General features: G+C 38.8%; 1 protein-coding gene across 1 annotated transcript; it reads left to right on the forward strand.

Moving 5' to 3' along the window:
* Window positions 1-221: 221 nt before the first annotated feature.
* Window positions 222-11,088, forward strand: LOC146678158 (adhesion G protein-coupled receptor G5-like). Its single transcript, XM_085413142.1, has 12 exons — window positions 222-325; window positions 3,780-3,924; window positions 4,106-4,222; window positions 6,257-6,382; window positions 6,535-6,580; window positions 6,750-6,844; window positions 7,683-7,798; window positions 8,102-8,370; window positions 8,451-8,547; window positions 8,804-8,933; window positions 10,118-10,274; window positions 10,399-11,088. Exons 1-12 carry the CDS (start codon window positions 222-224, stop codon window positions 10,491-10,493), a joined length of 1,497 nt encoding a protein of 498 aa, XP_085269268.1. The 3' UTR covers window positions 10,494-11,088.
* The last annotated feature ends 1,009 nt before the right edge of the window (window positions 11,089-12,097 follow it).

Genomic DNA, 12,097 nt, shown 5'->3' on the forward strand with positions numbered 1-12,097 from the left:
CCAAGCAAAATATGCGAGATGCTCAGCTATTGTCTGAAAGACTGAAAACAAGAGGCCTTATACACTGTAAACATAGGAACTGATGATACAGTTACTTATATGTCCCACCAGGCCTCCTCTCGGTGGGACATGCCTCCACCTCAGCAGGAGGCATCCTTGTCAGATGCCCGCAGCACCTCAACTGGCTCCTTTCGATGTGGTGGAGCAGCGGCTGTACTCGGATGACTTCTCGCCCTAAGGGAGAGGCCAGCCACCCTTCAGTGGAAGCCCATTTCCACCGCTTGTATTCGCAGTCTCGTTCTTTTGGTCACTACCATGACCATAGGTGAGTGTAGGGTTGTAGATCGACTGGTAAATTGAGAGCTTCGCTTTTACACTCAGCTCCCTGATTGCAGACTGCATCACTGCAGCCGCAGCACCAATCTGTCTGTCAATCTCCTGCTCTCTTCTCCAATCACTCGTGAACAAGACCCCGAGATACTTAAACTCTTCCACTTGGGGCAGGAACTCGTCCCAAACCCAGAGTGGGCTCTGCACCCTTTTCCGCCCACTCCGGGTCAGAGACGAGCTCCTGCCCCAAGTGGGGCATAATTATAGAGCTAATGTGAATTCAGCTAAGGTATGCTGAATCTTTAAGCTGGATGATTGTTTGCTTTTCTCCGACCTTTTGTGCTCACATTCTAATACATTTTTATAATTCTACATTGTCGATTTCTACATTCTAATATAACCCAAGTACAGCCGGATTCCTAGTAATGTCTTTTTTTTTTAAATTTGACAGGCAATAGAAAGAGTATATGATAACAATTCAAATACCACACAATAACGACATTAACCCTTTAACTAACTGTTGAGATCACCATTCTTCATCATCATCATCATAATCGTTTATTTGTATAGCACTTTAAGAACACACCAGGCAGACCAAAGTGCTGAACAACACAGATCAAAACAACTACCAAATTAAAAATACCATAGAATCATTAAAAAATAGACGCTTGTCTAATATGGAGGGGAAGGTTATTCCAGAGCATTGGAGCCGCGATTGAAAACGCTCGGTCTCCTCTGCATTTCAGCCATGACTTAGGGCCCGACAGCAACAGCCACTCAGCTGAATGGAGCAAGCGAGGAAGAACGTGCTTCAGCAAATCAGATAAGTAGACAGGAGCCAAACCATTTAAAGATTTAAAAACCAATAAAAGGACTTTAAAACGAACCCTAAATTCAATGGGAGGCCAATGCAAGGAGGCCAGAACTGGAGTGATGTGATCGAATTTCCTACTACCGGATAAAAATCGTGCCGCCGCATTTTGCACTAACTGCAGGCGTGACAAGGTGTCCGACCCAACCCCTATTAAAAGGGAATTACAATAGTCTAGACGTGAGGTGATAAAAGCATGAATAAGAGTTTCCAAATTTGTCACGGTTTGCCGGGGCAAGCCGTGTGGAGTAGTAGAAAGGACCCAAAAGGCGGCAGCTCTGGTGCAGGTGAATATTTATTTACAAGGGTGGGTACAAACAGCAATGGTGGGAAAACATGAAACCGGAAACCTAAACTGGGTAAACTAACAACACAAACCAGAAATGAAGATGCAGGGAGGTCCGGGGAAATACATACGGAGAGACGTAGGGAGACCGAGGGGAAACAACACAGACGAACCAGCAACTACCATGACAGAAGACACAACTTAAATACACTCAGAGAACACAGGGAGATTACACACAGGTGGGGAACACAGCTGGGAGTGATTACGTGACGAGACTAGGGAGGCAAACTGAAAACACTCACATAAGACGCAGACCTTCACAATAAAACAGGAAACACATACACACAATGACACAACACACCAACTTAACACAGACTGGGGGACACAGAACATAGGAACATGAACCACGAAACAGAAGAGTACAAACACCCAAGGCAACCAAAACCACAGAATACTAATAAACTAAACATAAACACGGAGTCGCAGACTCCAGACCATGACAAAATTGGGTTTGGAAAGGAAAAGCTTAACCTTTGATAGGCGTCTGAGGTGATAAAAAGCTGATTTTACCACCCCATTTACATGACCTTCAAAAGTAAGCGCAGACTCAAGTTTACCACCAAGATTAGTGATTGAACTTTTCAGATGGGAGGTCAAATCACCAAAATCAACATCTGGAGAATCAGTAGAACGATGCAGGCCATATAAAATTGCTTCCGTTTTGCGATCATTAAAATTCAGAAAATTATTTGTCATCCATAATTTAATATCGCTAAGACAGTCAAGCAGTGATTGACATGGGGAGGTATCCAAATGACTAAAAGGCAAATAAAGCTGACAGTCATCGGCATACAAATGAAATGACACTCCGTGTTTACGAAAAATCGCACCAAGAGGGAGTAAATACTGCGAGAAAAATAATGGCTCAAAGATAGATCCCTGGGGCACACCCCAAAGCAGAGGGGCAACAGAGGAAGTGGGCAGCCCCAGCTTAACACAAAAACTCCTTTTGGAAAGATGTGATTTTATCCATGACAATGCCAAATCAGAAATTCCCACACAGTGGTGTAAGCGGGAAATCAGCAGGTCGAGGTCCACTGTGTCAAATGTAGCTGTTATGTCCAATAACACAAGCACAGCATATTTACCACGATCAGTAGCAAAAAGAATGTCAGTCATAACTTTAACAAGAGCTGTCTCCGCACTGTGAAAGGGCTTAAAACCAGATTGGAAGATTTCAGACAGTTGCGAGTCATTCAAGTAATCCAACAGCTGGGTATGTACAATCCTCTCCAAGATCTTGCTTAAAAAGGGAAGCTTGGAGATAGGTCTAAAATTTGACATAACAGAACTACCAAGGCCAGGTTTCTTAAGTAAGGGGTGTATGACTGCATGTTTAAATCCACTAGGAACTTGACTGGTTAACAGACTAGTATTGATAATTTTCAGGATATAAGTCTGCACTTTAAGGTTTATGGGATTCATAAACCTTAAAGTGCACATCCATACAACTGACAAAAGTCAGTTGTATGGATGTGATGTAATGAAATGAGTGTCTACCGCTCACATGGACTGTTTCTGTCTGTTACTCTCTGAACTCTTTGTAAATGCAAGGTAAACAGCAGTATGCTGTTGAATATAAAGCTACAGATGCATATACAGTCTAGAACAGAAGTGAAAACACCACAGACTGTACATTAGCTACAACACTAAAAAGTCTGTTTCAAAAACAAAGAAAAAAAACCCTGAATCAAGTGCCCTTGAACTCTGTTGGAGTGGCTATAGCTCAGGAGGTAGAGCAGATCATGTGCTAGTTGGAAGGTTGGTAGTTTAATTCCTGCCTCCATGTTGCTGGGCCAGATGCTAATCCTGATTTGCTTTCCGATGAATTGATTGGCATATGAAGTGTGTGACTGTTATATAGAAAGCACTTAAGCATAGAAAAGGAACTCTAAAAAGTACTCTCATATATATGAGGGTATATGATATGTATCCTTTTTTTCCTTAACAGCTGAATTCTGTTTGATGAATACATGCAACTTTTCAAGGGGCCCTGAGGACACCATCACGTAAACATTTACATTTTTATGATTAATTTTTTGTCTGTGTTCCTTTCTGTTTTTGAGTTTAAAAAAAACCTCTTAGATCTAACATTTATATGAGAGTAAAGTATAAAGAATTAGTAGAGTTGAGATTTAAATCATATTCAAGAACAACACATTCTATGACATGAAATCACTGAATAGTTATAAATCAAAATGATTCATATTATCTTTTCCGTTTTTCTCTAAGGTCCTTAAAAAACATGGAAGAGGTTCTTAAGAAAACAGGCTTAAATGGAAAAACATTGATCGCAAATCCTTTCTGCAATTTAGTGGTCCTCGTGTTCCAGCCAGAGGCCAGTAAACGCATTGAAATGTATGCCAGTGACACGGAGGTACAAAAAAAGAAAGAAAATATTCTTAGTGGCAAACATGAAGTCAAACTACATCCCCCGCTGGCATTTTTTTCATTTTTCTGTCTTGACTGAAATTCACTACATTACCAAAAGTATTTGCATCACTCAAGTGATGCAAAATATTTACATACAGTGTTTCTCTCTGTTTCTGATGATATAGGCGGGCGTGGCTCCTCTCCCCAACAGCACAGTGAGTGTTCAACTACCAGCAGAACTGGATGCTGGACCAAACAACAAGATTGTGTTTTCCATGTTTACATTTCCTGAAACTAACAGGGTAAGACATTACACTTGGTTATATAAATGTATAGAAAAGGATGTGAATAGCTGTTGTTTAAGATGTGTTAAAATGGGGTGGCTGTAGCTCAGGTCAACTACTGATTGGAAGGTCGGTGGTTCGATGAATGTGTGTTAGTAAGTACTTAGAAGCATAGAAGACCTATGTTGTGTGAATGGGGTGAATGTGGCATGTTGTATAGAGGGCTTTGAATACTCCTGTAGATTATAAAAGCACTATATAAGAATCATTCCATTCCATTTTAAGGGCATCTATACCAGGGGTTGGCAACCCTTAACCCTTTTACGCAAGATAAAGATGACTTTGTAGTGGAAAGCACAGTTCTTCATTTCCTACCATAGAAGAAAGTGGTCAGTCAGAAACTCCACATCCTTTGCAGAGGTCATTTTCATACCTTCAGGGACCTTAATTAAAGGTGTCGACCAGCTCTCTCCCCGTGACTTGGGCCCAAAACATGACTCCATCACCTCCTTGCTGACGTTGCAGCCTTGTTGGGACATGGTAGCCGTCCACCAACCATCCACCTGGACCATCCAGGGTTGCATGCATCAGTGAACAAGACTATTTAAAGATTAGTCTTTATATACTTCTGGGTCCACTGCAGCTGTTTCTACTTGTGAACATTGGTTAGGAGTGGCCAAATAGAAGGTTTATGCACAACTGCAAGTTTCTGGAGGATCCTACACCTTGACGTACGTGGGGTTCCAGAGACACGAGTGGCTTCAAATATCTGTTTGCTGCTTTGTAATGGCCTTTCCGCAGGTGCTGTCTTAATCTGATGTATTTGTCTGGTAGAAACCTTCCTCGTTGTGCCTATATCTGCACAAACCTGTGTGTGCTCTGACTCAGCTACAAATCTCCTAACATTATGGTGATCACGCTTTAGTTTCCATGAATTATTTAAGGTTTTCATTACATGTCCAAGGCATTTAACTATTTCACGCTTATCAGCAGCAGACAGATCCTTTTTCTTTCCCATATTGCTTGAAAATGGTGATCTGTTTAATAATGTGGAATATCCTTCTTTTGTAGTTTTTCCTTTAATTGGGCTCACCTAGCAAACAAAGTCACTTTCATCAACGCAGGACTGTAAGCTGTCATCTGTAAGGCATGAGCGGTGTTTGGTTTTAACATAGCTCATAGTGGAAAATAGCAGTTCACATACATATGTGTATCCGAAGATCGTCATGAATCTGAATGCATATTTCTTCATGTTTATGTGTCGAGGATGGCATTCCATGTTTCAAACACAAGTTAATAATTTTATTTTAATATTTCAAGATCACACTAATCTTCCAATTTAGAACTACAATTTTAAAAAAAGAACTAATGCAAATAAATTTAACTTTAATTAAATTATTATAATTTATTTTGTAAAGTCATGCGGAGCCACAGTATAAGGACGAAAAAGGCTGTGGAGCCGTGGGTTGCCGACCACTGATCTATACTAATTCTGTCTATTGTTTACACTGTATTATTTAACTACCATGGTTGGTTAGTTTTGTTTGTTGTATCCCAAAGAGATTAAAGAAATATTGCCTCTAAATAGCACTTTGGCTTGAAATCAGTTTGTCGCTGCCATTAATTCCATTATTCACATTAATACCAGGCCTCAGTTTTTTATGTCTGTGCAGTTCTGCCAATAACCACAAATACACATAAGCTTTGAATAAAAGACACTAGAAACACATACATATATTTTTTATTGTTTTAGAAAAACAAAAATTGGTCACTATACTCTTTGGTCCTTCACGCCAATATGCTAGAGGAATATGCCAGATGTGCAAAGTGAATGCTCTTCTGCAGTTACTGTTTACAACAATACACCAAATGTAAATCAATATAAATTTAAATTAACTTGTAGGAATTTAAGTACACCGGTAAGAAATAACCATCACTGGGGGTCTTTTTCCTTTGGATACTGTAAAAGCCCTTCAGAATAGTGAAAAAATCTTACATGATGCATGTTTTAAACAAACCTTCTCATTAATATCAATGTGTCTTGTATTTTAGAAAATGTCTGAAGTGGCACGTGACCTATATAATCTAAAACTAGTTGGCCTGTTGGTACAAAATAAACCTATATCAGGACTAAGTGAACGTGTCAACATAACCATGGAGGTTACCAAAAATATAAATGTAAGTGCAACTTCATTTCATCATTTATTCCATTCATACTTTACATATTATAGTATTAAATAACATGGAATGCATTGTGTATGTGACTAAATATATAGCATATATATATGCATGTTATGCATAACATAACATGCAGTATAATTGTGTTACAGGAAAACCAGAATCTCTCCTGTCAATTCTTAAATTTGTCAACAGGAAGTGAGTAACCAGTAATCACATTTGTGATGAATAGTAACATGTGACACAAATATGTTATTTTATGAATAGGAATGATTGAGGTTCATGGTTTCAATAGGGACCTAAAAGTTGAACTGTAATTCATTGGTGGCATCTTAACTATAATGGATCTCTTTGTTTTGCTTACCAGGTTATAGTGAGGATGGCTGTGAAACACTTTGGACACGTAACCAGAGTAATGTCACCTGTTCCTGTAACCATCTCACGTACTTTGGTGTACTCCTGGTAAGACTGGACTTGTGCATTATATAAAGAGGAATTCAGGATATACAAAAACAAATATTAATACAAGAGCCATTCATTTATAGCAAAACAAACAATCATTTAAAAAAAAAACATCTACTATCTACTAGAGATGGACCGATCTGATATTACGTATCGGTCCGATACTGACCTAAATTTCTGGATCGGACATCGGAGAGAAATAAAAAATGTAATCCGATCCATTAAATATCACGAAAGCACTCCTCAAAACGTACGACATGGCGTAACTCTGCTCATAACCATAGCACGTCGGAGCAGTATGCGTCACGTGATAGAGCAGCTGTGGCGTGCGAGACCTGTCGGTGGTCTGGTTGAGCCTCGCTACCAAACCGGCATTTCATCTCCTAGAAAGTTATCCCAGAGAGAAGTAAAGCAAGTGTGTAAGTTCATCTCTGAATGTTTGTAAAGCATTCCCACCTTAAGCTTAACAACCGATATATGGAGCGACTGCCTCTCTCTCTCCCTCCCTCTCCTGTTGCTGCTTCAATCATGAAACTGATCAATGATCGGCTGATCGGCTTTTCTGTCGCGAGTCCGTCTCTCTTGTTTGTTTTTGGCCCACTTTGCACGAGAAAGAGGAAACCAGCGGCTGAACAACAGCAGCATGTTTACGCTTGATAAGCTGTTGTTAGAATTTATTTAATATTACTTTCTACACCAGGATACTTTTCTACGTAGCTGACGGCTGGTAACTGTGCAGGGGCGGATCTAGCAAAGTTTAGCCAGGGGGGCAGGTAAGAAAGGGGGTAAATCAACAAAAACATTGATAACTTTATGTAAATATGTATTTTCTCCACAGGTTTCTCCACATGTGTCAGAAAAGGACACAATAATATTGACGTATATTTCCCAAATTGGTTGTAGTGTCTCTCTTTTTGCCCTTTCCGTTGCAGTTTTGCTGTTCATCACAAATAGGTAACTTTTTTGATGATATTCTTTCAACATTCGTCAGTCATCTCCCGTCTCACATATTTAGTATCAGGCTCTTCTCACCAAACCTCTGCTCATTTCTTTCTGTCTTGTTTGTTGTTTGTTTTTGTGAATTTACATATTTATTCATTACTTTAATAAAAGGAAATACATTCTTTTCGCAACAAATTCTTTCTGGTTTATTATGTTAGTAATTCTGTCAACCATCCCATCCTTCTTCTTGATATGGCTTTCTTCAATGACATGACCACTAAATTTGCCACTTACTCTGTCTCCATTGTCTAACAGAACACTCAGACTAGATGTTTCTATGAAGGTCCACATCAATCTTGCAATTTCTCTCATCATCCTCAACCTGCACTTCCTGCTAAGTTCCACAGTGGCAGCAGTGCCCCCCACTGGGGTCTGTTTATACATGGCTCTTGTCCTTCACTATTCTCTGCTGACCACTTTTAGCTGGATGGCTGTGGAAGGATTCCACCTCTACCTTCTCTTAGTCAAAGTCTTCAACATCTATATCAAGAGATACCTGCTCAAACTCAGTGTGGTGGGATGGGGTGAGTGGAGCCATTTAAGCAGGAAGCTGTTATTATCAGTCACATAACATTTAAGTGACTGCTCGGTTCTTGTGTTTCAGGAGTTCCTGCGATCATTGTGTCAGTGGTGGTGATCATAGACAGAGGTTTTTATGGTCCTGCTGTTGTGGACAACTATAACTCCAACAGCACTGCAATGTAAGGAACAAATGTGATTGCATGTAACACCTCAACATAATTAAACTGTTTTGTATGTGCATTGGAGTTTCTGATAATACAATACAATAAAAGCTTAAAAAGGGAAAGGCATACAATCCTATTTAACCTAACATGTAATCTCACAATTTGACTCTGAATCTCAGTAGTTCCACCTACATGCACTCTTACTATGTGACTCTAAATCACCTGGGCAGGTGAGAGATTAAAATATGAACTGTAATCACTTTCTTTGTAGATGTTATATAACTAATGACACGGTGAAGGTGTTGACTACAGTTGTGCTGTTCGGCTTGGTGTTCCTCTTTAACGTGATCCTATTTGTGACAACTCTCTGGCATATTTTGATTCTCCGCCGTGTCAAAGAGGTATGGGTTAATCTTTAAATCTTTATAATGCATCTTGAAAAGTTTATGAATCTCCACATTTTTCTCATCGGCAATCCCTTTGAAAAGGCCACAAGGAACACGTGTTAAACATTCAGTAGCATCTTTATTTTAAAGGTAAATAAAGTGAAAGTGGGTTACCAGTCATTTAGTTTTTCTGATAAACATTTATCCATCTTCTAGTACATTTCTAAATTGTGTAATGGGTTAGGTATAAACTATTCCTGAGTGTAAATGCTCATCCTTGTGTATTCCTATCGATTTTCTGTCCTTAGTAATATTGCCTGATTACTGTAACCTGTGTTTAATGTGTCAGCTAATCACACATGTTGTTTTCCTAGTGTTTAGTGTTGATTTTCCCATGTTTGACTTTTTTGGAACAGTTTGGAATATGTTTTTTCCCTGCTTCTCACTGAGAATATTTGCCTCAAAGGATACCTTCCAGTGTAATGGCCACTGCCTATCTTGTGCCTAAATTAGTTTTTTACTCCTTAGCCATAAAAGGCTGATGGGGTACTGACATCACCCTGTTGGGCACATAGCCAGAGAGGTGGATGGCATGGACACCCAAGTTTGTGAATGCCAAAATTCAATAATGGGGTGACATTGGGTTTTGAAATTGGCACTGTAGGTGTAGCTACTAAAAATCTTGGACAAGTTCAAACCCTGGTGACACTGACCTCAATGTCAGAGCTCAGCCTTTCTAAAAATCACTTAGGATTTACAACTTTATACCATAGGTGTATCTACCAGGAGGCTGATGGGTAGCACTGGAATCGTATAGTATTTGTATAATTTTACTGTTTTTTACTTACTACCGCTGTGTGCGAGATACCTCTTCCTTGTGTCAAAGTGCTTGCTTGTATGTTATCAACTTCCATTTAGCATGCTGTATGAGCGAATGAAAGAGTCTAAAGATAATACACAAACTGAAAGAGATGTGATCTCATTCACTAGACAGGAGGCAGTTTTAGTGGTTACTGTTCAAACACATTTAAAAGTCATGTTAGCTTCAAGAGCACAATTTTACATAAGCTGAATAAGAGACATGCTTTCCCTGATGAGATAAGAATAGTGACAACGAGTTATAAAACAGATTTCAAGTTCTCATGCTGCTTGTCAGATGTTCTATAATGGGATGTTTCATTTTATGCTTGGCAAATCAGTTTGGACAGCGCAACCGTGACCGTGCCAAGAAAGATATTTGTACCCTGCTGGGAGTCATCACTCTGCTCGGCATTACCTGGGGCCTGGTCTTCTTCTCTTTTGGCCATCTGACCACTCCTGGCCTCTACCTCTTCTGCATCCTGAACTCATTGCAAGGTCTGCATAACCTGCTGAAAGATGAAATACTTGCTTTCAATTTTGCCATGAATGTTTGTAAAGTGTATGAACGAACTGTAACCAGGCACAGTCTTTACTACTTTCTCTCCTTTGTGTGATGCAGGTTTCTTTATATTCCTGTGGTTTGCGATGTCACTGAGAAAGACTAAAAATCCCCGTGCTATGCCAACCAGTGAAATGGCTACAACAAGCAAGTAGTTTGAACAACTACCAACTCATCAAGAAGCTCCCATGTTTGTGTAGTTTATAGGTAATACTGTAAGATGTTCCTACTAACATGTGCTTTCATTATTAATAATATGTCATGAAAAGAAGTGTAGCAAATCCAAATGCAGACTCCAGAAGCAGACGTAATGAAACGAAAAACAAGCCTTATGTGGCTGATTTAAAGCCAAAAGAATGAATCAAAACACTCAGGTCAACAATGAACATCATGCTGTTGTAAGAAAGTTGTAAAGTTTTTGCCTTGCAGGACGAATATAAGCTTACATAAGTGATATTAATCAAGGTTCTATATAATGTGATTTACATTAGTAATACTGTTAATAGGCTACATGTATAAATATACATCAGTGTAGGGTTTCTTTTCTCAGCTGTCACAAATTGGAAGATTCAGGAATTTATTTTACACTAACTGATTCCATATGTTCCTTAGTAATGAAGTGATGATTTTTACTGGTTGTTCTCATTCATATGACTTGCACGAATTACCACAACAAGAGCATTCTGGAGTAAACCAATATATCCCATATGGAAAAGAAATAGTAAAAACTTATATGATTTACTCATGAAAGTGGCCACTTTCTCATTACTTTCATATATTGTTTTAGTAAGTATCCAAAACATACAAGTTTCATTATATAATTTTTCAAGGGATCTTATATCTGTTTTCACTCTTGTATGCTTTTCATACAAGTTTCACACAAGACAGATACAAACTTTATAAGATTTATATATATCTTTTCCAAGGAGTCTAGAATAAGTGTCGCCAGATGTATCAATTTTCTTCTCCTAATTATTATTATAAACCTTTCCTTGATATGATGACGTTTTCCACTGAGGTCAAGAAAAATACACCTTCTGCATTGCCTACTGATGTGATTTGGTTTTGGAAAGTACCTCACCTGGTGCTGGTTTAGTCCTTTGTAGTGTCCTTTGTACATCTGAACGAGCATTGTTAATTCACTAAATGCTGTGACATTAATATCAACAATAAAAGAAAATTAAAATTGTTTATGTAACATGTTTGTCAAGGGTGTAAGTGTGTGGCAGGCAGAGGTGTGGATCCAAAACACATGACTCTGCAACACAGAACAATGGCTTTAAAGCTGGTGAAAAGGGCAACAAAAACAAAAGGCAAAAATACCAAAGTAAACTGTACCAGACGTAAAATAAACTCACTCACTATAAGCTGAACTGAAGGGAAACAATGAGGATCTTCAAGGTTCAAAACACTCAGTAAACTACAAAATCTGAAGTTTTGTTTCATTTCATTCCAGTTTCAACAGGTGGCGTACCTGCTGCTTCTAGGCACTCCGAGGTGTCAGGAAATCTATTTTTGTTAACCAGAGTAAATTGTAATTAATGAATTAATGTTTTATTGACATTACCACTTCTATATATTTAACCTTTATTTATACAGGTTGTCCCAATAACATTCACGATTTACAAGAGGGCTCTGTTTCAGACATACAGATTGTAATTACACCCATGTGTAAAAGAAAACAGTACCCTATATCTCATTATTTTTGCTGCAGATTGTGAAGCCCAATACAACACTGGAATCAAAAGTGTAATCAAGT

Source organism: Rhamphochromis longiceps, linkage group LG1, assembly GCF_057381845.1.
Source record: "Rhamphochromis longiceps isolate RC_006_pf linkage group LG1, R_longiceps_female_GT1.1, whole genome shotgun sequence".
Lineage (NCBI taxonomy): Eukaryota > Metazoa > Chordata > Actinopteri > Cichliformes > Cichlidae > Rhamphochromis > Rhamphochromis longiceps.

Coding starts and splice junctions, on each gene's coding strand:
- LOC146678158 (XM_085413142.1), top strand. CDS start 222: ATGACTTCTCGCCCTAAGGGAGAGGCCAGCCACCCTTCAGTGGAAGCC. Junction 4,223..6,256: donor CATTTCCTGAAACTAACAGG/GTAAGACATTAC, acceptor CTTGTATTTTAG/AAAATGTCTGAAGTGGCACG. Junction 10,275..10,398: donor CATCCTGAACTCATTGCAAG/GTCTGCATAACC, acceptor TGTGTGATGCAG/GTTTCTTTATATTCCTGTGG.